The sequence below is a fragment of the Equus caballus genome, chromosome 19, assembly GCF_041296265.1.
Source record: "Equus caballus isolate H_3958 breed thoroughbred chromosome 19, TB-T2T, whole genome shotgun sequence".
NCBI classification, from domain to species: domain Eukaryota; kingdom Metazoa; phylum Chordata; class Mammalia; order Perissodactyla; family Equidae; genus Equus; species Equus caballus.
The window spans coordinates 18,221,208-18,247,668 of NC_091702.1; the positions used below are offsets into that span (position 1 = coordinate 18,221,208).

The 26,461-nt window shown below is 58.8% G+C and overlaps 4 protein-coding genes across 4 annotated transcripts; all 4 read right to left on the reverse strand.

Moving 5' to 3' along the window:
• Positions 1–2,247: 2,247 nt before the first annotated feature.
• Positions 2,248–6,275, reverse strand: LOC138918899 (ral guanine nucleotide dissociation stimulator-like). The gene is made up of 6 exons (XM_070242473.1): positions 6,067–6,275; positions 5,550–5,660; positions 4,416–4,609; positions 3,710–3,769; positions 2,816–3,009; positions 2,248–2,551 (listed from the first exon to the last, which is right to left on the reverse strand). Exons 1-6 carry the CDS (start codon positions 6,202–6,204, stop codon positions 2,388–2,390), a joined length of 861 nt encoding a protein of 286 aa, XP_070098574.1. The 5' UTR covers positions 6,205–6,275; the 3' UTR covers positions 2,248–2,387.
• Positions 6,276–8,507: 2,232 nt separating this feature from the next.
• On the reverse strand, positions 8,508–12,535 carry LOC138918900 (ral guanine nucleotide dissociation stimulator-like). The gene is made up of 6 exons (XM_070242474.1): positions 12,327–12,535; positions 11,810–11,920; positions 10,676–10,869; positions 9,970–10,029; positions 9,076–9,269; positions 8,508–8,811 (listed from the first exon to the last, which is right to left on the reverse strand). The coding sequence occupies exons 1-6, from the start codon at positions 12,462–12,464 to the stop codon at positions 8,648–8,650; spliced, it is 861 nt and encodes a 286-aa protein (XP_070098575.1). The 5' UTR covers positions 12,465–12,535; the 3' UTR covers positions 8,508–8,647.
• Positions 12,536–14,767: 2,232 nt separating this feature from the next.
• LOC138918901 (ral guanine nucleotide dissociation stimulator-like) lies at positions 14,768–18,800 on the reverse strand. The gene is made up of 6 exons (XM_070242475.1): positions 18,587–18,800; positions 18,070–18,180; positions 16,936–17,129; positions 16,230–16,289; positions 15,336–15,529; positions 14,768–15,071 (listed from the first exon to the last, which is right to left on the reverse strand). Exons 1-6 carry the CDS (start codon positions 18,722–18,724, stop codon positions 14,908–14,910), a joined length of 861 nt encoding a protein of 286 aa, XP_070098576.1. The 5' UTR covers positions 18,725–18,800; the 3' UTR covers positions 14,768–14,907.
• Positions 18,801–21,027: 2,227 nt separating this feature from the next.
• LOC138918902 (ral guanine nucleotide dissociation stimulator-like) lies at positions 21,028–25,059 on the reverse strand. Its single transcript, XM_070242476.1, has 6 exons — positions 24,846–25,059; positions 24,329–24,439; positions 23,195–23,388; positions 22,489–22,548; positions 21,596–21,789; positions 21,028–21,331 (listed from the first exon to the last, which is right to left on the reverse strand). Exons 1-6 carry the CDS (start codon positions 24,981–24,983, stop codon positions 21,168–21,170), a joined length of 861 nt encoding a protein of 286 aa, XP_070098577.1. The 5' UTR covers positions 24,984–25,059; the 3' UTR covers positions 21,028–21,167.
• Between the last annotated feature and the right edge of the window lie 1,402 nt (positions 25,060–26,461).

Here is a 26,461-nt window from a genome sequence, read left to right on the forward strand (position 1 = left end):
AGTTGCGGGGGTTCCAAGTCTGTTGGGGTCTGTTGTCAAGGAAGTGACCTCATTTCCTGCAGTGCCCTTACCTGAGTGCCCCCCTCAGATACCACCCATGCAAACAGTCCTCTGGCCATGGCCTTGCTCACCCCCCTTCTCCATGCGACGTCGTAGGCGTACCCAGGAACACCAACACACCCGTCTCACAGGCTCCCTAGAGGGTCTGGGTGCGGCCGAGGTCCCAGCTTTGAGACTGACGCAGAAACAAGTCCTCTTCCTTACCTCTTCTGGATCCTGCATAAGCCGTTGTGTCTCTCAGGGCCTGTCGGCCTCCTGTCTGCACACTGGGGAGGACCGGAGCGTGGACTTGCTAGACATGTCCTCTGGCGTGTGTCCTACCTTAGAGGACGATACCTCTCAAACTGCAGGCGGGTGTCACTTGCAGGCAATGCCTCCCACCTCGTGTTTCTTCCTCTTGCCACTTGCCCTGTGTCTGCTTCTCTTCGGATCCCACCCTAGAGTCCATCCTTGCATCCAAGGTCAATGTGTGTGTGTGTGTGTGTGTGTGTTTGTGTGTGTGTGCATGCGTGTGTGTGTGTGTGTTTGTGTGTGTCCGCGTGTTGTGTGCTCAGGTTGTGGAGGCCAAGAAGAAAACAGCTCCCACAAAAGGGAGGGATTGGCAAGAGCTTCTCAAGGTCTCATGGTTCCTAATTTCAGAAGCCAAGCCTCCGCGTGGGGTCCCAGTCTTGCCCTAGAAGGTCAGAACACACACTTACCCATTGGACTCACCCTGTCGAGGGCCATTCCCTACCCCTCTAGGGGCCTCAGTTTCCCAATGTTCCAGTGAGAGATTCAATTCAGGACTGCATAGGCCTGAGCTCAGCAGAAAAGTGGCCGCCACTGCCTCCACCGTGGGTGTGATGTGGGCAGGGCTACAATCCAGGGTGCCCCGGACCTGGGCTCCTCCTCAAACAAGAACTGACCAAATGCCCGTGTACACTGCCGAATACTCCCCCTCACCCCCATGCCATCTCCAGATCTGTATGCACTTCCACCAACACAGCCTTCTCCAGAGGCCCCTGGGAATGCCTGTGTGCAGCCAGAGCCCCAGCCTTGAGGACGCAGAGCTGGCTTCCTCCCTGGCTCCGCCTTCTTCCTCATCTGGGATTCTGGGCAAGGCATTGAAGTTCTGGGGTCTTCTCCTTCTCCCGTCACTGGCCACCTGGGATCAGGACTTCCTGGTCTAGACCTCCTGCTGTAATCCCCTCCTCTTGAGTGTGGACTGACTGGAGCGATTCCACAGAGGACGGCAAAGCGATGCCGTGTCACTACTGAGATTTGGATGTGGTCAGTGGTCCCTGAGAACGCGCAAGGGGATAGGTGTGACTACTCACAGCCCACTGTGGGGCATCAGGTACCAGGAAGGAACAGCCCCAGGCTCCTTCCCGCACCACACCCTCACACACCCACACACCCACACCGCCCTCACACACAAACACACACACACTCACACACACACACACACGCCCCCGCACCAGAGCTCAATGAAGAGCTCTGAAAAGCTGGCCACCCCTTGTTCTGGGCAGTTGTTTCTTGGTAGAACGAGGGCATCGTTTCTTATGACTCATCTTTAAGTCATCCTTTTACCAAATTAACATTAATTATCTATCTCAAACGTTAAAACTTTGGGGAATATATTTTACTCCACGATACGCTTCTTATAAACGCCAGTGTTTCATATGCGATGAGAATATTTTTGAAATTTGCACATTTTGAAAACGTTACCAGGGCCCATCCAGGAAAGCGAAAGATTTGAAAGGGGTCTCCCTGGCCCCGACATTTCCCTCGCTGTTTCCAGCTCTGGTGTCACACCTCCAATGGGTCCCCATCCCCAGGAAGTGAAAAGAGGGAATAGCGGGGCATCCTCTTTGAGACAGAATCTTTGATCTCCGGGGGATTTTTCTTCTTAATGAAAACCGCTATCTCAATTTCAAACATCCGGAGTCACTCACCTCAGACCAGACCCAGCCAGGCACAGGAGGCCACCTCTGGAAGGCTGGCACTTCCATGCAAACTCCGGAGGAGGGAAACGCACGGAGTCCGACAGAAGGAAACTCAGTGGCTACCAGGGACTTGCGGTGGGAGGAAGGGAGACTGACTGCTTCCCAGGGACAGGGTTTCTCTTGGACAAAAATGGGCGGGTACTAGATGCGGATGACGTTGGTGTGACGTTGTGAGTCTGCTTCACGCCACTTCAGCGAACAATTGAAAAGAACCCAAGAACTAAACTTTATTGAACTGACGAGATAAAATACAGGGAAAGGTTAAGTAAAGAAAAACCAAAAACAAAACTTTAAAACCCACGCCATGGCTAGGGGAAGGCGAGGATTCTCTGGGGCTGCAGCTCAGGAGCTGAGGGTAGTGGCTGGGATGCTGCCAGTGCTTGCTGAAGGTCTTGAGCCGGCTGTGGCTCGCAAGATGCCTGTGCGGCTCGGAGCTGGGCTGGGCCCGAGAGGGAGAGACGGTGCCGGATCTTCAGGGTCTTCCGCGTCTTTCGGTGGAGCTGCAGCTGGAGATGGAAGAAGAGAAAACGCCACCAACATGACTGCCCGCCCAAGTCATTCCAAAGAAAGGGACCCTCTGCCGCCAATCCAGCAGTCTCAGTCCAAGCACCACGCCCCTGAAAGTCTTCCCAGACTCCAGTCCCTGGCAAGAGTGATCTGAGCCCGCCCCTTGCTCCCAGCCGAACCCCAGCCTCTGGACACTCTGCTCCGGGGGGCGCAGCGCCATCCCCTCTGCACACGCCCACGTCACACACCCGAGTCCTCCTCACCCTCAGTCTTGGCATCAGTGTGCTCAGGCTGCTCCAGCCGGGAAAGAAGAACGCGGGCGCGGTGCTCCAGCTCCGAGCCGGGCATATTGAGACCGATGTAGGCCAAGAGCAGTTCCAGGCTGGGAACATCTGGGGGCTGGATAAAATCCTCAGGGTACCATCGGAGCCAGGCGCCCAGAATGAAGGAGATGGCCCTGAGGACGGACAGGTGGGCAGCAGAGTCAGAGAAGGGTCCTTTCCTTGCACGCTGGCCTCCCGGGCATCCCTGTGCGGGCCTGGGCTCCTGGGCCTCCCGCTCCTGGCTGTCCAGGGGCCAGTCCTACTTGGCGGCCACCTCCAATCTGGCAGTCTTGGCAGAGCTAGGCCAGGGCACCAAGGAGGGGCTAGGAAAACGCCTTTGGAAGGGGGAGCCCTGTGCCGTGGTGGCGTCACCTCTCCTAGGCCTCAGGGAAGCCGGACACACTGCTTGGAGCATCTCTCCGCCCACTGCCCACTGGAACGTCAGCTGCGTGAGGGCAGCGAGCGGTGCAGTCTCCTCTTTTCATTGCCCTCCCTGGCACACAGGAGGTGCTCCCAGAACATCTGACCAGTGAGGGAACAACGGACATTGTCTCCCGCCCATGCTTCCCAGGGCCCTCCTCTTGCCTCCAACTTTCCCTCCTGGGCCTACGTGCTGCCTGATTCACCAGGTGTCCCATGAGGGTCATGCTCCCCTGCCCCGTATCTCGACCAGGGAGGGGCTTATGTGGCCCCGGAGCACTCCCTGAGCCCCCTGAGCAGGAGCTGAGCACCCGCTGGGGAGCTTCTAGCAGATGAGTGAGCGGGACGCTGCAGGCAACTGCCCTCCAAGTGTGGACGCTGGGCGCCCTCCTAGGGATTCCAAAGCCCACTCACTTTTTGAGTTGGTCTAGGGGTCCGCCGTCCTCATCGCCATAGGCAAGGACACAACCGTATCTAGAAGACACAGGAGGACGTCGCATGGACTGGACTGTGGATCAGGCCTGCGTGAGAAGCCTAGCGGCGCTGTCTCACTCCCAAGGAGAATGGAGCCCTGGAGGGCATGGCTGTCGCCTGCTCTGCGCACGGGATTCTGGTCAGTGCCTAGAAAACTTTCTGCACCTAGTGGGGACCTCTGTGTGTGCGTGATGAAGGAAGGAGCTCCAACCGGCCCCTCACTCCTGCTTGAGTGGGTCGGGGGCCTCGGCTCAGCCCAGGGATCGCTGCTCTGGCTTCACCCAGGTCAGAGACCTAGAAGAGCTCTGCCATCTCCTTTTCCAAAGGGAAGACAACAACTCAGTGAAGGCCACGGGCACGCTGAGGGACGAGGCGGAGGCTTCGCCTTAGGCAAGAGGAATATCCTCAATGAGCACAACCACAGCCCCTCCGCTCCAGTCGACCCTCCCAGAGGGTTAGGCTTCTCGAGAAGCCTTTGCAGGCAGCACCTGCCTGAGTCCCTACAATCTCCCCTGGAGGCTGATCCTCTCTTCAGCCCGCCTTGCAAGGAGCAAACCGAGGCTCGGGGAGGTGCCGTGACATCCCCAGCCTCACAGCTAGTAGGTGGCTGAATGCCCACAGTGCTGCGGAGGGGCACGGCACGCACCTTTGAAACAGAAGCTCCAGCACCTGTCGTGTGGTGGCAAAACCTCTATACGTGCACAGGAAGCTGTGGACGTAGGCGGTGTCGCCCTCCAGGAAGGCGGGCACCAGGTGCTCCACTCGCTTCTGCCGCCTTCCAGCCTGGACGGTCCACACCAGGCGGGACGCTTTGCTCTTCGTTGGGGATGGATTTTCAGCCTGGGGTCAGACAGAGGGGCCGCTTGCCATCAGAGGCCGCACCGCGGGCCCCAGGAGTGCCGGGGACTGGAGGTCGCACCGAATGCCCAAGCCCGCGGTGACTTGTGGCCGGAAGTGGGCATCATTGCCCAGGGCAAGGGAAGAATTCTCGGGATTCCAAGTAGGATGTGAGGTGGAGAAGGATTAAACCTCTTGGTCTCCTAGGTCTTTGTGCTGGCAGAGGAGTGACAGCCCCTCCCTGGATGAAGAGCATCAACCCTGGGGTGGCTGACCAACTGCCCATTCGAGACAGGAGAACACAGAGGCTTTTCGTGGGCTGGGAGGGATGAGGACGGGAGGACAGGCAGGGTGATCAGGGCGGTGCTGTGGAAATGGCAACAGAAGGTGCGGGTTCAGTGAAGGGCTGAGTCACTGGGCTAATGGGTCTCCCTTCTGGAAAGTTGGGCAGCCTGCTGAGGCCCGACGCCCTGACCTCGAGAGGCCACGTGGACGTGTTCCTCTGGACAGCAAAGGCAGAGGACCAGAAAGAACCCTGTGAGCCCCATGTCCTGTTGGGCAAAAAGCATGCCTATCCATCAGGATGCTGCGTCCGACTGGGAGAAGGTGGGGAAGGATTGCCAGGCCACATGGACATGTGAGGATGGGAGTTCAAACAGGAAAATCTCTACAGAACGCAAAAGGACTCTTGAACGCCCGTGAGCTGATGGGCTAGAAATGTCTCTGCTCTGCTACACCTCTGTGGACAGGGCCGTCTCCTCTGGCCAAGACGGGGGCTGGGCCCGCAGGGCAAGGTCGGGGGAAGAGATGGGGATTCAGATTCCTTTGGGAGCAGGGCTCCAGGCAGGAGCCCCGGGGCTGTCTCAGGGCCTTCGAAGACCTGGGGGTCCTCAGTGCTGTCTTGGGGCCCTGGGGCTTGGGTCTCCCCAACACCTGCACTCACCCTGAGCCGGCCCTGGCCTCGCTTGGCAGCGTGGGGCACCTTCCCTTCCTGCAGGGTGGTGGAGTCGAGGGCGTCGTGGCTCAGCTGCTGGCCCATCTCCTGAGTGACGCTCTGGAAAGACAGTGCCCGGCAGCCAGGCGGCAAGCCTCAGAGACCCGACTGGCTGTCTTTGCTGGCTCTCACACCTCTGTGACTCTCTCCACTCTGGACACACATACCCCGCCCCACGGTCCACACAGACCTCCACCGAGGAGGGAAACACACGGCAGCCTGAGGGCCTGGAATGAGGAGGCAGCTTAGGGGTCCCCTTTCAGTCCTGCCAGCCCTGTCCTGGCTTGGGAACGTGACGGGAAAAGCAGGTTATTGCCAGCCCACCAACCTTCTGCGGCCAAGGGCAGATCCTGCCCACACGTCCCTCTGGCCCCCACACTCACGAGGACGGGATGAGGGCTGCCCTGGGAGGGCTCGGGGAGCTGGTCTGGCCTCGATTGGGCTGCTCTAGGCTTCCTCATGTTACCTGAGAGGACCTCCTGCCAAAGGTCCAGCGGTGGGGGGCGTGGGAGCTGAGCCAGCGTCCACAACGTCTCCAAAGGTTCTCCCTGCGGGCTTTCTGGGAACCAGAGCCCCGGTCAGGCGGGAGAAAGCAGGAGAACATGTTTCTCTATCAAGAGTCTCCAGCCAAGTGAGCTGGCTTTGCGCACGTGGCTGCCTAGTTGCGGGGGTTCCAAGTCTGTTGGGGTCTGTTGTCAAGGAAGTGACCTCATTTCCTGCAGTGCCCTTACCTGAGTGCCCCCCTCAGATACCACCCATGCAAACAGTCCTCTGGCCATGGCCTTGCTCACCCCCCTTCTCCATGCGACGTCGTAGGCGTACCCAGGAACACCAACACACCCGTCTCACAGGCTCCCTAGAGGGTCTGGGTGCGGCCGAGGTCCCAGCTTTGAGACTGACGCAGAAACAAGTCCTCTTCCTTACCTCTTCTGGATCCTGCATAAGCCGTTGTGTCTCTCAGGGCCTGTCGGCCTCCTGTCTGCACACTGGGGAGGACCGGAGCGTGGACTTGCTAGACATGTCCTCTGGCGTGTGTCCTACCTTAGAGGACGATACCTCTCAAACTGCAGGCGGGTGTCACTTGCAGGCAATGCCTCCCACCTCGTGTTTCTTCCTCTTGCCACTTGCCCTGTGTCTGCTTCTCTTCGGATCCCACCCTAGAGTCCATCCTTGCATCCAAGGTCAATGTGTGTGTGTGTGTGTGTGTGTGTTTGTGTGTGTGTGCATGCGTGTGTGTGTGTGTGTTTGTGTGCGTCCGCGTGTTGTGTGCTCAGGTTGTGGAGGCCAAGAAGAAAACAGCTCCCACAAAAGGGAGGGATTGGCAAGAGCTTCTCAAGGTCTCATGGTTCCTAATTTCAGAAGCCAAGCCTCCGCGTGGGGTCCCAGTCTTGCCCTAGAAGGTCAGAACACACACTTACCCATTGGACTCACCCTGTCGAGGGCCATTCCCTACCCCTCTAGGGGCCTCAGTTTCCCAATGTTCCAGTGAGAGATTCAATTCAGGACTGCATAGGCCTGAGCTCAGCAGAAAAGTGGCCGCCACTGCCTCCACCGTGGGTGTGATGTGGGCAGGGCTACAATCCAGGGTGCCCCGGACCTGGGCTCCTCCTCAAACAAGAACTGACCAAATGCCCGTGTACACTGCCGAATACTCCCCCTCACCCCCATGCCATCTCCAGATCTGTATGCACTTCCACCAACACAGCCTTCTCCAGAGGCCCCTGGGAATGCCTGTGTGCAGCCAGAGCCCCAGCCTTGAGGACGCAGAGCTGGCTTCCTCCCTGGCTCCGCCTTCTTCCTCATCTGGGATTCTGGGCAAGGCATTGAAGTTCTGGGGTCTTCTCCTTCTCCCGTCACTGGCCACCTGGGATCAGGACTTCCTGGTCTAGACCTCCTGCTGTAATCCCCTCCTCTTGAGTGTGGACTGACTGGAGCGATTCCACAGAGGACGGCAAAGCGATGCCGTGTCACTACTGAGATTTGGATGTGGTCAGTGGTCCCTGAGAACGCGCAAGGGGATAGGTGTGACTACTCACAGCCCACTGTGGGGCATCAGGTACCAGGAAGGAACAGCCCCAGGCTCCTTCCCGCACCACACCCTCACACACCCACACACCCACACCGCCCTCACACACAAACACACACACACTCACACACACACACACACGCCCCCGCACCAGAGCTCAATGAAGAGCTCTGAAAAGCTGGCCACCCCTTGTTCTGGGCAGTTGTTTCTTGGTAGAACGAGGGCATCGTTTCTTATGACTCATCTTTAAGTCATCCTTTTACCAAATTAACATTAATTATCTATCTCAAACGTTAAAACTTTGGGGAATATATTTTACTCCACGATACGCTTCTTATAAACGCCAGTGTTTCATATGCGATGAGAATATTTTTGAAATTTGCACATTTTGAAAACGTTACCAGGGCCCATCCAGGAAAGCGAAAGATTTGAAAGGGGTCTCCCTGGCCCCGACATTTCCCTCGCTGTTTCCAGCTCTGGTGTCACACCTCCAATGGGTCCCCATCCCCAGGAAGTGAAAAGAGGGAATAGCGGGGCATCCTCTTTGAGACAGAATCTTTGATCTCCGGGGGATTTTTCTTCTTAATGAAAACCGCTATCTCAATTTCAAACATCCGGAGTCACTCACCTCAGACCAGACCCAGCCAGGCACAGGAGGCCACCTCTGGAAGGCTGGCACTTCCATGCAAACTCCGGAGGAGGGAAACGCACGGAGTCCGACAGAAGGAAACTCAGTGGCTACCAGGGACTTGCGGTGGGAGGAAGGGAGACTGACTGCTTCCCAGGGACAGGGTTTCTCTTGGACAAAAATGGGCGGGTACTAGATGCGGATGACGTTGGTGTGACGTTGTGAGTCTGCTTCACGCCACTTCAGCGAACAATTGAAAAGAACCCAAGAACTAAACTTTATTGAACTGACGAGATAAAATACAGGGAAAGGTTAAGTAAAGAAAAACCAAAAACAAAACTTTAAAACCCACGCCATGGCTAGGGGAAGGCGAGGATTCTCTGGGGCTGCAGCTCAGGAGCTGAGGGTAGTGGCTGGGATGCTGCCAGTGCTTGCTGAAGGTCTTGAGCCGGCTGTGGCTCGCAAGATGCCTGTGCGGCTCGGAGCTGGGCTGGGCCCGAGAGGGAGAGACGGTGCCGGATCTTCAGGGTCTTCCGCGTCTTTCGGTGGAGCTGCAGCTGGAGATGGAAGAAGAGAAAACGCCACCAACATGACTGCCCGCCCAAGTCATTCCAAAGAAAGGGACCCTCTGCCGCCAATCCAGCAGTCTCAGTCCAAGCACCACGCCCCTGAAAGTCTTCCCAGACTCGAGTCCCTGGCAAGAGTGATCTGAGCCCGCCCCTTGCTCCCAGCCGAACCCCAGCCTCTGGACACTCTGCTCCGGGGGGCGCAGCGCCATCCCCTCTGCACACGCCCACGTCACACACCCGAGTCCTCCTCACCCTCAGTCTTGGCATCAGTGTGCTCAGGCTGCTCCAGCCGGGAAAGAAGAACGCGGGCGCGGTGCTCCAGCTCCGAGCCGGGCATATTGAGACCGATGTAGGCCAAGAGCAGTTCCAGGCTGGGAACATCTGGGGGCTGGATAAAATCCTCAGGGTACCATCGGAGCCAGGCGCCCAGAATGAAGGAGATGGCCCTGAGGACGGACAGGTGGGCAGCAGAGTCAGAGAAGGGTCCTTTCCTTGCACGCTGGCCTCCCGGGCATCCCTGTGCGGGCCTGGGCTCCTGGGCCTCCCGCTCCTGGCTGTCCAGGGGCCAGTCCTACTTGGCGGCCACCTCCAATCTGGCAGTCTTGGCAGAGCTAGGCCAGGGCACCAAGGAGGGGCTAGGAAAACGCCTTTGGAAGGGGGAGCCCTGTGCCGTGGTGGCGTCACCTCTCCTAGGCCTCAGGGAAGCCGGACACACTGCTTGGAGCATCTCTCCGCCCACTGCCCACTGGAACGTCAGCTGCGTGAGGGCAGCGAGCGGTGCAGTCTCCTCTTTTCATTGCCCTCCCTGGCACACAGGAGGTGCTCCCAGAACATCTGACCAGTGAGGGAACAACGGACATTGTCTCCCGCCCATGCTTCCCAGGGCCCTCCTCTTGCCTCCAACTTTCCCTCCTGGGCCTACGTGCTGCCTGATTCACCAGGTGTCCCATGAGGGTCATGCTCCCCTGCCCCGTATCTCGACCAGGGAGGGGCTTATGTGGCCCCGGAGCACTCCCTGAGCCCCCTGAGCAGGAGCTGAGCACCCGCTGGGGAGCTTCTAGCAGATGAGTGAGCGGGACGCTGCAGGCAACTGCCCTCCAAGTGTGGACGCTGGGCGCCCTCCTAGGGATTCCAAAGCCCACTCACTTTTTGAGTTGGTCTAGGGGTCCGCCGTCCTCATCGCCATAGGCAAGGACACAACCGTATCTAGAAGACACAGGAGGACGTCGCATGGACTGGACTGTGGATCAGGCCTGCGTGAGAAGCCTAGCGGCGCTGTCTCACTCCCAAGGAGAATGGAGCCCTGGAGGGCATGGCTGTCGCCTGCTCTGCGCACGGGATTCTGGTCAGTGCCTAGAAAACTTTCTGCACCTAGTGGGGACCTCTGTGTGTGCGTGATGAAGGAAGGAGCTCCAACCGGCCCCTCACTCCTGCTTGAGTGGGTCGGGGGCCTCGGCTCAGCCCAGGGATCGCTGCTCTGGCTTCACCCAGGTCAGAGACCTAGAAGAGCTCTGCCATCTCCTTTTCCAAAGGGAAGACAACAACTCAGTGAAGGCCACGGGCACGCTGAGGGACGAGGCGGAGGCTTCGCCTTAGGCAAGAGGAATATCCTCAATGAGCACAACCACAGCCCCTCCGCTCCAGTCGACCCTCCCAGAGGGTTAGGCTTCTCGAGAAGCCTTTGCAGGCAGCACCTGCCTGAGTCCCTACAATCTCCCCTGGAGGCTGATCCTCTCTTCAGCCCGCCTTGCAAGGAGCAAACCGAGGCTCGGGGAGGTGCCGTGACATCCCCAGCCTCACAGCTAGTAGGTGGCTGAATGCCCACAGTGCTGCGGAGGGGCACGGCACGCACCTTTGAAACAGAAGCTCCAGCACCTGTCGTGTGGTGGCAAAACCTCTATACGTGCACAGGAAGCTGTGGACGTAGGCGGTGTCGCCCTCCAGGAAGGCGGGCACCAGGTGCTCCACTCGCTTCTGCCGCCTTCCAGCCTGGACGGTCCACACCAGGCGGGACGCTTTGCTCTTCGTTGGGGATGGATTTTCAGCCTGGGGTCAGACAGAGGGGCCGCTTGCCATCAGAGGCCGCACCGCGGGCCCCAGGAGTGCCGGGGACTGGAGGTCGCACCGAATGCCCAAGCCCGCGGTGACTTGTGGCCGGAAGTGGGCATCATTGCCCAGGGCAAGGGAAGAATTCTCGGGATTCCAAGTAGGATGTGAGGTGGAGAAGGATTAAACCTCTTGGTCTCCTAGGTCTTTGTGCTGGCAGAGGAGTGACAGCCCCTCCCTGGATGAAGAGCATCAACCCTGGGGTGGCTGACCAACTGCCCATTCGAGACAGGAGAACACAGAGGCTTTTCGTGGGCTGGGAGGGATGAGGACGGGAGGACAGGCAGGGTGATCAGGGCGGTGCTGTGGAAATGGCAACAGAAGGTGCGGGTTCAGTGAAGGGCTGAGTCACTGGGCTAATGGGTCTCCCTTCTGGAAAGTTGGGCAGCCTGCTGAGGCCCGACGCCCTGACCTCGAGAGGCCACGTGGACGTGTTCCTCTGGACAGCAAAGGCAGAGGACCAGAAAGAACCCTGTGAGCCCCATGTCCTGTTGGGCAAAAAGCATGCCTATCCATCAGGATGCTGCGTCCGACTGGGAGAAGGTGGGGAAGGATTGCCAGGCCACATGGACATGTGAGGATGGGAGTTCAAACAGGAAAATCTCTACAGAACGCAAAAGGACTCTTGAACGCCCGTGAGCTGATGGGCTAGAAATGTCTCTGCTCTGCTACACCTCTGTGGACAGGGCCGTCTCCTCTGGCCAAGACGGGGGCTGGGCCCGCAGGGCAAGGTCGGGGGAAGAGATGGGGATTCAGATTCCTTTGGGAGCAGGGCTCCAGGCAGGAGCCCCGGGGCTGTCTCAGGGCCTTCGAAGACCTGGGGGTCCTCAGTGCTGTCTTGGGGCCCTGGGGCTTGGGTCTCCCCAACACCTGCACTCACCCTGAGCCGGCCCTGGCCTCGCTTGGCAGCGTGGGGCACCTTCCCTTCCTGCAGGGTGGTGGAGTCGAGGGCGTCGTGGCTCAGCTGCTGGCCCATCTCCTGAGTGACGCTCTGGAAAGACAGTGCCCGGCAGCCAGGCGGCAAGCCTCAGAGACCCGACTGGCTGTCTTTGCTGGCTCTCACACCTCTGTGACTCTCTCCACTCTGGACACACATACCCCGCCCCACGGTCCACACAGACCTCCACCGAGGAGGGAAACACACGGCAGCCTGAGGGCCTGGAATGAGGAGGCAGCTTAGGGGTCCCCTTTCAGTCCTGCCAGCCCTGTCCTGGCTTGGGAACGTGACGGGAAAAGCAGGTTATTGCCAGCCCACCAACCTTCTGCGGCCAAGGGCAGATCCTGCCCACACGTCCCTCTGGCCCCCACACTCACGAGGACGGGATGAGGGCTGCCCTGGGAGGGCTCGGGGAGCTGGTCTGGCCTCGATTGGGCTGCTCTAGGCTTCCTCATGTTACCTGAGAGGACCTCCTGCCAAAGGTCCAGCGGTGGGGGGCGTGGGAGCTGAGCCAGCGTCCACAACGTCTCCAAAGGTTCTCCCTGCGGGCTTTCTGGGAACCAGAGCCCCGGTCAGGCGGGAGAAAGCAGGAGAACATGTTTCTCTATCAAGAGTCTCCAGCCAAGTGAGCTGGCTTTGCGCACGTGGCTGCCTAGTTGCGGGGGTTCCAAGTCTGTTGGGGTCTGTTGTCAAGGAAGTGACCTCATTTCCTGCAGTGCCCTTACCTGAGTGCCCCCCTCAGATACCACCCATGCAAACAGTCCTCTGGCCATGGCCTTGCTCACCCCCCTTCTCCATGCGACGTCGTAGGCGTACCCAGGAACACCAACACACCCGTCTCACAGGCTCCCTAGAGGGTCTGGGTGCGGCCGAGGTCCCAGCTTTGAGACTGACGCAGAAACAAGTCCTCTTCCTTACCTCTTCTGGATCCTGCATAAGCCGTTGTGTCTCTCAGGGCCTGTCGGCCTCCTGTCTGCACACTGGGGAGGACCGGAGCGTGGACTTGCTAGACATGTCCTCTGGCGTGTGTCCTACCTTAGAGGACGATACCTCTCAAACTGCAGGCGGGTGTCACTTGCAGGCAATGCCTCCCACCTCGTGTTTCTTCCTCTTGCCACTTGCCCTGTGTCTGCTTCTCTTCGGATCCCACCCTAGAGTCCATCCTTGCATCCAAGGTCAATGTGTGTGTGTGTGTGTGTGTGTGTTTGTGTGTGTGTGCATGCGTGTGTGTGTGTGTGTTTGTGTGCGTCCGCGTGTTGTGTGCTCAGGTTGTGGAGGCCAAGAAGAAAACAGCTCCCACAAAAGGGAGGGATTGGCAAGAGCTTCTCAAGGTCTCATGGTTCCTAATTTCAGAAGCCAAGCCTCCGCGTGGGGTCCCAGTCTTGCCCTAGAAGGTCAGAACACACACTTACCCATTGGACTCACCCTGTCGAGGGCCATTCCCTACCCCTCTAGGGGCCTCAGTTTCCCAATGTTCCAGTGAGAGATTCAATTCAGGACTGCATAGGCCTGAGCTCAGCAGAAAAGTGGCCGCCACTGCCTCCACCGTGGGTGTGATGTGGGCAGGGCTACAATCCAGGGTGCCCCGGACCTGGGCTCCTCCTCAAACAAGAACTGACCAAATGCCCGTGTACACTGCCGAATACTCCCCCTCACCCCCATGCCATCTCCAGATCTGTATGCACTTCCACCAACACAGCCTTCTCCAGAGGCCCCTGGGAATGCCTGTGTGCAGCCAGAGCCCCAGCCTTGAGGACGCAGAGCTGGCTTCCTCCCTGGCTCCGCCTTCTTCCTCATCTGGGATTCTGGGCAAGGCATTGAAGTTCTGGGGTCTTCTCCTTCTCCCGTCACTGGCCACCTGGGATCAGGACTTCCTGGTCTAGACCTCCTGCTGTAATCCCCTCCTCTTGAGTGTGGACTGACTGGAGCGATTCCACAGAGGACGGCAAAGCGATGCCGTGTCACTACTGAGATTTGGATGTGGTCAGTGGTCCCTGAGAACGCGCAAGGGGATAGGTGTGACTACTCACAGCCCACTGTGGGGCATCAGGTACCAGGAAGGAACAGCCCCAGGCTCCTTCCCGCACCACACCCTCACACACCCACACACCCACACCGCCCTCACACACAAACACACACACACTCACACACACACACACACGCCCCCGCACCAGAGCTCAATGAAGAGCTCTGAAAAGCTGGCCACCCCTTGTTCTGGGCAGTTGTTTCTTGGTAGAACGAGGGCATCGTTTCTTATGACTCATCTTTAAGTCATCCTTTTACCAAATTAACATTAATTATCTATCTCAAACGTTAAAACTTTGGGGAATATATTTTACTCCACGATACGCTTCTTATAAACGCCAGTGTTTCATATGCGATGAGAATATTTTTGAAATTTGCACATTTTGAAAACGTTACCAGGGCCCATCCAGGAAAGCGAAAGATTTGAAAGGGGTCTCCCTGGCCCCGACATTTCCCTCGCTGTTTCCAGCTCTGGTGTCACACCTCCAATGGGTCCCCATCCCCAGGAAGTGAAAAGAGGGAATAGCGGGGCATCCTCTTTGAGACAGAATCTTTGATCTCCGGGGGATTTTTCTTCTTAATGAAAACCGCTATCTCAATTTCAAACATCCGGAGTCACTCACCTCAGACCAGACCCAGCCAGGCACAGGAGGCCACCTCTGGAAGGCTGGCACTTCCATGCAAACTCCGGAGGAGGGAAACGCACGGAGTCCGACAGAAGGAAACTCAGTGGCTACCAGGGACTTGCGGTGGGAGGAAGGGAGACTGACTGCTTCCCAGGGACAGGGTTTCTCTTGGACAAAAATGGGCGGGTACTAGATGCGGATGACGTTGGTGTGACGTTGTGAGTCTGCTTCACGCCACTTCAGCGAACAATTGAAAAGAACCCAAGAACTAAACTTTATTGAACTGACGAGATAAAATACAGGGAAAGGTTAAGTAAAGAAAAACCAAAAACAAAACTTTAAAACCCACGCCATGGCTAGGGGAAGGCGAGGATTCTCTGGGGCTGCAGCTCAGGAGCTGAGGGTAGTGGCTGGGATGCTGCCAGTGCTTGCTGAAGGTCTTGAGCCGGCTGTGGCTCGCAAGATGCCTGTGCGGCTCGGAGCTGGGCTGGGCCCGAGAGGGAGAGACGGTGCCGGATCTTCAGGGTCTTCCGCGTCTTTCGGTGGAGCTGCAGCTGGAGATGGAAGAAGAGAAAACGCCACCAACATGACTGCCCGCCCAAGTCATTCCAAAGAAAGGGACCCTCTGCCGCCAATCCAGCAGTCTCAGTCCAAGCACCACGCCCCTGAAAGTCTTCCCAGACTCGAGTCCCTGGCAAGAGTGATCTGAGCCCGCCCCTTGCTCCCAGCCGAACCCCAGCCTCTGGACACTCTGCTCCGGGGGGCGCAGCGCCATCCCCTCTGCACACGCCCACGTCACACACCCGAGTCCTCCTCACCCTCAGTCTTGGCATCAGTGTGCTCAGGCTGCTCCAGCCGGGAAAGAAGAACGCGGGCGCGGTGCTCCAGCTCCGAGCCGGGCATATTGAGACCGATGTAGGCCAAGAGCAGTTCCAGGCTGGGAACATCTGGGGGCTGGATAAAATCCTCAGGGTACCATCGGAGCCAGGCGCCCAGAATGAAGGAGATGGCCCTGAGGACGGACAGGTGGGCAGCAGAGTCAGAGAAGGGTCCTTTCCTTGCACGCTGGCCTCCCGGGCATCCCTGTGCGGGCCTGGGCTCCTGGGCCTCCCGCTCCTGGCTGTCCAGGGGCCAGTCCTACTTGGCGGCCACCTCCAATCTGGCAGTCTTGGCAGAGCTAGGCCAGGGCACCAAGGAGGGGCTAGGAAAACGCCTTTGGAAGGGGGAGCCCTGTGCCGTGGTGGCGTCACCTCTCCTAGGCCTCAGGGAAGCCGGACACACTGCTTGGAGCATCTCTCCGCCCACTGCCCACTGGAACGTCAGCTGCGTGAGGGCAGCGAGCGGTGCAGTCTCCTCTTTTCATTGCCCTCCCTGGCACACAGGAGGTGCTCCCAGAACATCTGACCAGTGAGGGAACAACGGACATTGTCTCCCGCCCATGCTTCCCAGGGCCCTCCTCTTGCCTCCAACTTTCCCTCCTGGGCCTACGTGCTGCCTGATTCACCAGGTGTCCCATGAGGGTCATGCTCCCCTGCCCCGTATCTCGACCAGGGAGGGGCTTATGTGGCCCCGGAGCACTCCCTGAGCCCCCTGAGCAGGAGCTGAGCACCCGCTGGGGAGCTTCTAGCAGATGAGTGAGCGGGACGCTGCAGGCAACTGCCCTCCAAGTGTGGACGCTGGGCGCCCTCCTAGGGATTCCAAAGCCCACTCACTTTTTGAGTTGGTCTAGGGGTCCGCCGTCCTCATCGCCATAGGCAAGGACACAACCGTATCTAGAAGACACAGGAGGACGTCGCATGGACTGGACTGTGGATCAGGCCTGCGTGAGAAGCCTAGCGGCGCTGTCTCACTCCCAAGGAGAATGGAGCCCTGGAGGGCATGGCTGTCGCCTGCTCTGCGCACGGGATTCTGGTCAGTGCCTAGAAAACTTTCTGCACCTAGTGGGGACCTCTGTGTGTGCGTGATGAAGGAAGGAGCTCCAACCGGCCCCTCACTCCTGCTTGAGTGGGTCGGGGGCCTCGGCTCAGCCCAGGGATCGCTGCTCTGGCTTCACCCAGGTCAGAGACCTAGAAGAGCTCTGCCATCTCCTTTTCCAAAGGGAAGACAACAACTCAGTGAAGGCCACGGGCACGCTGAGGGACGAGGCGGAGGCTTCGCCTTAGGCAAGAGGAATATCCTCAATGAGCACAACCACAGCCCCTCCGCTCCAGTCGACCCTCCCAGAGGGTTAGGCTTCTCGAGAAGCCTTTGCAGGCAGCACCTGCCTGAGTCCCTACAATCTCCCCTGGAGGCTGATCCTCTCTTCAGCCCGCCTTGCAAGGAGCAAACCGAGGCTCGGGGAGGTGCCGTGACATCCCCAGCCTCACAGCTAGTAGGTGGCTGAATGCCCACAGTGCTGCGGAGGGGCACGGCACGCACCTTTGAAACAGAAGCTCCAGCACCTGTCGTGTGGTGGCAAAACCTCTATACGTGCACAGGAAGCTGTGGACGTAGGCGGTGTCGCCCTCCAGGAAGGCGGGCACCAGGTGCTCCACTCGCTTCTGCCGCCTTCCAGCCTGGACGGTCCACACCAGGCGGGACGCTTTGCTCTTCGCTGGGGATGGATTTTCAGCCTGGGGTCAGACAGAGGGGCCGCTTGCCATCAGAGGCCGCACCGCGGGCCCCAGGAGTGCCGGGGACTGGAGGTCGCACCGAATGCCCAAGCCCGCGGTGACTTGTGGCCGGAAGTGGGCATCATTGCCCAGGGCAAGGGAAGAATTCTCGGGATTCCAAGTAGGATGTGAGGTGGAGAAGGATTAAACCTCTTGGTCTCCTAGGTCTTTGTGCTGGCAGAGGAGTGACAGCCCCTCCCTGGATGAAGAGCATCAACCCTGGGGTGGCTGACCAACTGCCCATTCGAGACAGGAGAACACAGAGGCTTTTCGTGGGCTGGGAGGGATGAGGACGGGAGGACAGGCAGGGTGATCAGGGCGGTGCTGTGGAAATGGCAACAGAAGGTGCGGGTTCAGTGAAGGGCTGAGTCACTGGGCTAATGGGTCTCCCTTCTGGAAAGTTGGGCAGCCTGCTGAGGCCCGACGCCCTGACCTCGAGAGGCCACGTGGACGTGTTCCTCTGGACAGCAAAGGCAGAGGACCAGAAAGAACCCTGTGAGCCCCATGTCCTGTTGGGCAAAAAGCATGCCTATCCATCAGGATGCTGCGTCCGACTGGGAGAAGGTGGGGAAGGATTGCCAGGCCACATGGACATGTGAGGATGGGAGTTCAAACAGGAAAATCTCTACAGAACGCAAAAGGACTCTTGAACGCCCGTGAGCTGATGGGCTAGAAATGTCTCTGCTCTGCTACACCTCTGTGGACAGGGCCGTCTCCTCTGGCCAAGACGGGGGCTGGGCCCGCAGGGCAAGGTCGGGGGAAGAGATGGGGATTCAGATTCCTTTGGGAGCAGGGCTCCAGGCAGGAGCCCCGGGGCTGTCTCAGGGCCTTCGAAGACCTGGGGGTCCTCAGTGCTGTCTTGGGGCCCTGGGGCTTGGGTCTCCCCAGCACCTGCACTCACCCTGAGCCGGCCCTGGCCTCGCTTGGCAGCGTGGGGCACCTTCCCTTCCTGCAGGGTGGTGGAGTCGAGGGCGTCGTGGCTCAGCTGCTGGCCCATCTCCTGAGTGACGCTCTGGAAAGACAGTGCCCGGCAGCCAGGCGGCAAGCCTCAGAGACCCGACTGGCTGTCTTTGCTGGCTCTCACACCTCTGTGACTCTCTCCACTCTGGACACACATACCCCGCCCCACGGTCCACACAGACCTCCACCGAGGAGGGAAACACACGGCAGCCTGAGGGCCTGGAATGAGGAGGCAGCTTAGGGGTCCCCTTTCAGTCCTGCCAGCCCTGTCCTGGCTTGGGAACGTGACGGGAAAAGCAGGTTATTGCCAGCCCACCAACCTTCTGCGGCCAAGGGCAGATCCTGCCCACACGTCCCTCTGGCCCCCACACTCACGAGGACGGGATGAGGGCTGCCCTGGGAGGGCTCGGGGAGCTGGTCTGGCCTCGATTGGGCTGCTCTAGGCTTCCTCATGTTACCTGAGAGGACCTCCTGCCAAAGGTCCAGCGGTGGGGGGCGTGGGAGCTGAGCCAGCGTCCACAACGTCTCCAAAGGTTCTCCCTGCGGGCTTTCTGGGAACCAGAGCCCCGGTCAGGCGGGAGAAAGCAGGAGAACATGTTTCTCTATCAAGAGTCTCCAGCCAAGTGAGCTGGCTTTGCGCACGTGGCTGCCTAGTTGCGGGGGTTCCAAGTCTGTTGGGGTCTGTTGTCAAGGAAGTGACCTCATTTCCTGCAGTGCCCTTACCTGAGTGCCCCCCTCAGATACCACCCATGCAAACAGTCCTCTGGCCATGGCCTTGCTCACCCCCCTTCTCCATGCGACGTCGTAGGCGTACCCAGGAACACCAACACACCCGTCTCACAGGCTCCCTAGAGGGTCTGGGTGCGGCCGAGGTCCCAGCTTTGAGACTGACGCAGAAACAAGTCCTCTTCCTTACCTCTTCTGGATCCTGCATAAGCCGTTGTGTCTCTCAGGGCCTGTCGGCCTCCTGTCTGCACACTGGGGAGGACCGGAGCGTGGACTTGCTAGACATGTCCTCTGGCGTGTGTCCTACCTTAGAGGACGATACCTCTCAAACTGCAGGCGGGTGTCACTTGCAGGCAATGCCTCCCACCTCGTGTTTCTTCCTCTTGCCACTTGCCCTGTGTCTGCTTCTCTTCGGATCCCACCCTAGAGTCCATCCTTGCATCCAAGGTCAATGTGTGTGTGTGTGTGTGTGTGTGTTTGTGTGTGTGTGCATGCGTGTGTGTGTGTGTGTTTGTGTGCGTCCGCGTGTTGTGTGCTCAGGTTGTGGAGGCCAAGAAGAAAACAGCTCCCACAAAAGGGAGGGATTGGCAAGAGCTTCTCAAGGTCTCATGGTTCCTAATTTCAGAAGCCAAGCCTCCGCGTGGGGTCCCAGTCTTGCCCTAGAAGGTCAGAACACACACTTACCCATTGGACTCACCCTGTCGAGGGCCATTCCCTACCCCTCTAGGGGCCTCAGTTTCCCAATGTTCCAGTGAGAGATTCAATTCAGGACTGCATAGGCCTGAGCTCAGCAGAAAAGTGGCCGCCACTGCCTCCACCGTGGGTGTGATGTGGGCAGGGCTACAATCCAGGGTGCCCCGGACCTGGGCTCCTCCTCAAACAAGAACTGACCAAATGCCCGTGTACACTGCCGAATACTCCCCCTCACCCCCATGCCATCTCCAGATCTGTATGCACTTCCACCAACACAGCCTTCTCCAGAGGCCCCTGGGAATGCCTGTGTGCAGCCAGAGCCCCAGCCTTGAGGACGCAGAGCTGGCTTCCTCCCTGGCTCCGCCTTCTTCCTCATCTGGGATTCTGGGCAAGGCATTGAAGTTCTGGGGTCTTCTCCTTCTCCCGTCACTGGCCACCTGGGATCAGGACTTCCTGGTCTAGACCTCCTGCTGTAATCCCCTCCTCTTGAGTGTGGACTGACTGGAGCGATTCCACAGAGGACGGCAAAGCGATGCCGTGTCACTACTGAGATTTGGATGTGGTCAGTGGTCCCTGAGAACGCGCAAGGGGATAGGTGTGACTACTCACAGCCCACTGTGGGGCATCAGGTACCAGGAAGGAACAGCCCCAGGCTCCTTCCCGCACCACACCCTCACACACCCACACACCCACACCGCCCTCACACACAAACACACACACACTCACACACACACACACACGCCCCCGCACCAGAGCTCAATGAAGAGCTCTGAAAAGCTGGCCACCCCTTGTTCTGGGCAGTTGTTTCTTGGTAGAACGAGGGCATCGTTTCTTATGACTCATCTTTAAGTCATCCTTTTACCAAATTAACATTAATTATCTATCTCAAACGTTAAAACTTTGGGGAATATATTTTACTCCACGATACGCTTCTTATAAACGCCAGTGTTTCATATGCGATGAGAATATTTTTGAAATTTGCACATTTTGAAAACGTTACCAGGGCCCATCCAGGAAAGCGAAAGATTTGAAAGGGGTCTCCCTGGCCCCGACATTTCCCTCGCTGTTTCCAGCTCTGGTGTCACACCTCCAATGGGTCCCCATCCCCAGGAAGTGAAAAGAGGGAATAGCGGGGCATCCTCTTTGAGACAGAATCTTTGATCTCCGGGGGATTTTTCTTCTTAATGAAAACCGCTATCTCAATTTCAAACATCCGGAGTCACTCACCTCAGACCAGACCCAGCCAGGCACAGGAGGCCACCTCTGGAAGGCTGGCACTTCCATGCAAACTCCGGAGGAGGGAAACGCACGAAGTCCGACAGAAGGAAACTCAGTGGCTACCAGGGACTTGCGGTGGGAGGAAGGGAGACTGACTGCTTCCCAGGGACAGGGTTTCTCTTGGACAAAAATGGGCGGGTACTAGATGCGGATGACGTTGGTGTGACGTTGTGAGTCTGCTTCACGCCACTTCAGCGAACAATTGAAAAGAACCCAAGAACTAAACTTTATTGAACTGACGAGATAAAATACAGGGAAAGGTTAAGTAAAGAAAAACCAAAAACAAAACTTTAAAACCCACGCCATGGCTAGGGGAAGGCGAGGATTCTCTGGGGCTGCAGCTCAGGAGCTGAGGGTAGTGGCTGGGATGCTGCCAGTGCTTGCTGAAGGTCTTGAGCCGGCTGTGGCTCGCAAGATGCCTGTGCGGCTCTGAGCTGGGCTGGGCCCGAGAGGGAGAGACGGTGCCGGATCTTCAGGGTCTTCCGCGTCTTTCGGTGGAGCTGCAGCTGGAGATGGAAGAAGAGAAAACGCCACCAACATGACTGCCCGCCCAAGTCATTCCAAAGAAAGGGACCCTCTGCCGCCAATCCAGCAGTCTCAGTCCAAGCACCACGCCCCCGAAAGTCTTCCCAGACTCGAGTCCCTGGCAAGAGTGATCTGAGCCCGCCCCTTGCTCCCAGCCGAACCCCAGCCTCTGGACACTCTGCTCCGGGGGGCGCAGCGCCATCCCCTCTGCACACGCCCACGTCACACACCCGAGTCCTCCTCACCCTCAGTCTTGGCATCAGTGTGCTCAGGCTGCTCCAGCCGGGAAAGAAGAACGCGGGCGCGGTGCTCCAGCTCCGAGCCGGGCATATTGAGACCGATGTAGGCCAAGAGCAGTTCCAGGCTGGGAACATCTGGGGGCTGGATAAAATCCTCAGGGTACCATCGGAGCCAGGCGCCCAGAATGAAGGAGATGGCCCTGAGGACGGACAGGTGGGCAGCAGAGTCAGAGAAGGGTCCTTTCCTTGCACGCTGGCCTCCCGGGCATCCCTGTGCGGGCCTGGGCTCCTGGGCCTCCCGCTCCTGGCTGTCCAGGGGCCAGTCCTACTTGGCGGCCACCTCCAATCTGGCAGTCTTGGCAGAGCTAGGCCAGGGCACCAAGGAGGGGCTAGGAAAACGCCTTTGGAAGGGGGAGCCCTGTGCCGTGGTGGCGTCACCTCTCCTAGGCCTCAGGGAAGCCTGACACACTGCTTGGAGCATCTCTCCGCCCACTGCCCACTGGAACGTCAGCTGCGTGAGGGCAGCGAGCGGTGCAGTCTCCTCTTTTCATTGCCCTCCCTGGCACACAGGAGGTGCTCCCAGAACATCTGACCAGTGAGGGAACAACGGACATTGTCTCCCGCCCATGCTTCCCAGGGCCCTCCTCTTGCCTCCAACTTTCCCTCCTGGGCCAAGTGCTGCCTGATTCACCAGGTGTCCCATGAGGGTCATGCTCCCCTGCCCCGTATCTCGACCAGGGAGGGGCTTATGTGGCCCCGGAGCACTCCCTGAGCCCCCTGAGCAGGAGCTGAGCACCCGCTGGGGAGCTTCTAGCAGATGAGTGAGCGGGACGCTGCAGGCAACTGCCCTCCAAGTGTGGACGCTGGGCGCCCTCCTAGGGATTCCAAAGCCCACTCACTTTTTGAGTTGGTCTAGGGGTCCGCCGTCCTCATCGCCATAGGCAAGGACACAACCGTATCTAGAAGACACAGGAGGACGTCGCATGGACTGGACTGTGGATCAGGCCTGCGTGAGAAGCCTAGCGGCGCTGTCTCACTCCCAAGGAGAATGGAGCCCTGGAGGGCATGGCTGTCGCCTGCTCTGCGCACGGGATTCTGGTCAGTGCCTAGAAAACTTTCTGCACCTAGTGGGGACCTCTGTGTGTGCGTGATGAAGGAAGGAGCTCCAACCGGCCCCTCACTCCTGCTTGAGTGGGTCGGGGGCCTCGGCTCAGCCCAGGGATCGCTGCTCTGGCTTCACCCAGGTCAGAGACCTAGAAGAGCTCTGCCATCTCCTTTTCCAAAGGGAAGACAACAACTCAGTGAAGGCCACGGGCACGCTGAGGGACGAGGCGGAGGCTTCGCCTTAGGCAAGAGGAATATCCTCAATGAGCACAACCACAGCCCCTCCGCTCCAGTCGACCCTCCCAGAGGGTTAGGCTTCTCGAGAAGCCTTTGCAGGCAGCACCTGCCTGAGTCCCTACAATCTCCCCTGGAGGCTGATCCTCTCTTCAGCCCGCCTTGCAAGGAGCAAACCGAGGCTCGGGGAGGTGCCGTGACATCCCCAGCCTCACAGCTAGTAGGTGGCTGAATGCCCACAGTGCTGCGGAGGGGCACGGCACGCACCTTTGAAACAGAAGCTCCAGCACCTGTCGTGTGGTGGCAAAACCTCTATACGTGCACAGGAAGCTGTGGACGTAGGCGGTGTCGCCCTCCAGGAAGGCGGGCACCAGGTGCTCCACTCGCTTCTGCCGCCTTCCAGCCTGGACGGTCCACACCAGGCGGGACGCTTTGCTCTTCGCTGGGGATGGATTTTCAGCCTGGGGTCAGACAGAGGGGCCGCTTGCCATCAGAGGCCGCACCGCGGGCCCCAGGAGTGCCGGGGACTGGAGGTCGCACCGAATGCCCAAGCCCGCGGTGACTTGTGGCCGGAAGTGGGCATCATTGCCCAGGGCAAGGGAAGAATTCTCGGGATTCCAAGTAGGATGTGAGGTGGAGAAGGATTAAACCTCTTGGTCTCCTAGGTCTTTGTGCTGGCAGAGGAGTGACAGCCCCTCCCTGGATGAAGAGCATCAACCCTGGGGTGGCTGACCAACTGCCCATTCGAGACAGGAGAACACAGAGGCTTTTCGTGGGCTGGGAGGGATGAGGACGGGAGGACAGGCAGGGTGATCAGGGCGGTGCTGTGGAAATGGCAACAGAAGGTGCGGGTTCAGTGAAGGGCTGAGTCACTGGGCTAATGGGTCTCCCTTCTGGAAAGTTGGGCAGCCTGCTGAGGCCCGACGCCCTGACCTCGAGAGGCCACGTGGACGTGTTCCTCTGGACAGCAAAGGCAGAGGACCAGAAAGAACCCTGTGAGCCCCATGTCCTGTTGGGCAAAAAGCATGCCTATCCATCAGGATGCTGCGTCCGACTGGGAGAAGGTGGGGAAGGATTGCCAGGCCACATGGACATGTGAGGATGGGAGTTCAAACAGGAAAATCTCTACAGAACGCAAAAGGACTCTTGAACGCCCGTGAGCTGATGGGCTAGAAATGTCTCTGCTCTGCTACACCTCTGTGGACAGGGCCGTCTCCTCTGGCCAAGACGGGGGCTGGGCCCGCAGGGCAAGGTCGGGGGAAGAGATGGGGATTCAGATTCCTTTGGGAGCAGGGCTCCAGGCAGGAGCCCCGGGGCTGTCTCAGGGCCTTCGAAGACCTGGGGGTCCTCAGTGCTGTCTTGGGGCCCTGGGGCTTGGGTCTCCCCAGCACCTGCACTCACCCTGAGCCGGCCCTGGCCTCGCTTGGCAGCGTGGGGCACCTTCCCTTCCTGCAGGGTGGTGGAGTCGAGGGCGTCGTGGCTCAGCTGCTGGCCCATCTCCTGAGTGACGCTCTGGAAAGACAGTGCCCGGCAGCCAGGCGGCAAGCCTCAGAGACCCGACTGGCTGTCTTTGCTGGCTCTCACACCTCTGTGACTCTCTCCACTCTGGACACACATACCCCGCCCCACGGTCCACACAGACCTCCACCGAGGAGGGAAACACACGGCAGCCTGAGGGCCTGGAATGAGGAGGCAGCTTAGGGGTCCCCTTTCAGTCCTGCCAGCCCTGTCCTGGCTTGGGAACGTGACGGGAAAAGCAGGTTATTGCCAGCCCACCAACCTTCTGCGGCCAAGGGCAGATCCTGCCCACACGTCCCTCTGGCCCCCACACTCACGAGGACGGGATGAGGGCTGCCCTGGGAGGGCTCGGGGAGCTGGTCTGGCCTCGATTGGGCTGCTCTAGGCTTCCTCATGTTACCTGAGAGGACCTCCTGCCAAAGGTCCAGCGGTGGGGGGCGTGGGAGCTGAGCCAGCGTCCACAACGTCTCCAAAGGTTCTCCCTCCGGGCTTTCTGGGAACCAGAGCCCCGGTCAGGCGGGAGAAAGCAGGAGAACATGTTTCTCTATCAAGAGTCTCCAGCCAAGTGAGCTGGCTTTGCGCACGTGGCTGCCTAGTTGCGGGGGTTCCAAGTCTGTTGGGGTCTGTTGTCAAGGAAGTGACCTCATTTCCTGCAGTGCCCTTACCTGAGTGCCCCCCTCAGATACCACCCATGCAAACAGTCCTCTGGCCATGGCCTTGCTCACCCCCCTTCTCCATGCGACGTCGTAGGCGTACCCAGGAACACCAACACACCCGTCTCACAGGCTCCCTAGAGGGTCTGGGTGCGGCCGAGGTCCCAGCTTTGAGACTGACGCAGAAACAAGTCCTCTTCCTTACCTCTTCTGGATCCTGCATAAGCCGTTGTGTCTCTCAGGGCCTGTCGGCCTCCTGTCTGCACACTGGGGAGGACCGGAGCGTGGACTTGCTAGACATGTCCTCTGGCGTGTGTCCTACCTTAGAGGACGATACCTCTCAAACTGCAGGCGGGTGTCACTTGCAGGCAATGCCTCCCACCTCGTGTTTCTTCCTCTTGCCACTTGCCCTGTGTCTGCTTCTCTTCGGATCCCACCCTAGAGTCCATCCTTGCATCCAAGGTCAATGTGTGTGTGTGTGTGTGTGTGTGTGTTTGTGTGTGTGTGCATGCGTGTGTGTGTGTGTGTTTGTGTGCGTCCGCGTGTTGTGTGCTCAGGTTGTGGAGGCCAAGAAGAAAACAGCTCCCACAAAAGGGAGGGATTGGCAAGAGCTTCTCAAGGTCTCATGGTTCCTAATTTCAGAAGCCAAGCCTCCGCGTGGGGTCCCAGTCTTGCCCTAGAAGGTCAGAACACACACTTACCCATTGGACTCACCCTGTCGAGGGCCATTCCCTACCCCTCTAGGGGCCTCAGTTTCCCAATGTTCCAGTGAGAGATTCAATTCAGGACTGCATAGGCCTGAGCTCAGCAGAAAAGTGGCCGCCACTGCCTCCACCGTGGGTGTGATGTGGGCAGGGCTACAATCCAGGGTGCCCCGGACCTGGGCTCCTCCTCAAACAAGAACTGACCAAATGCCCGTGTACACTGCCGAATACTCCCCCTCACCCCCATGCCATCTCCAGATCTGTATGCACTTCCACCAACACAGCCTTCTCCAGAGGCCCCTGGGAATGCCTGTGTGCAGCCAGAGCCCCAGCCTTGAGGACGCAGAGCTGGCTTCCTCCCTGGCTCCGCCTTCTTCCTCATCTGGGATTCTGGGCAAGGCATTGAAGTTCTGGGGTCTTCTCCTTCTCCCGTCACTGGCCACCTGGGATCAGGACTTCCTGGTCTAGACCTCCTGCTGTAATCCCCTCCTCTTGAGTGTGGACTGACTGGAGCGATTCCACAGAGGACGGCAAAGCGATGCCGTGTCACTACTGAGATTTGGATGTGGTCAGTGGTCCCTGAGAACGCGCAAGGGGATAGGTGTGACTACTCACAGCCCACTGTGGGGCATCAGGTACCAGGAAGGAACAGCCCCAGG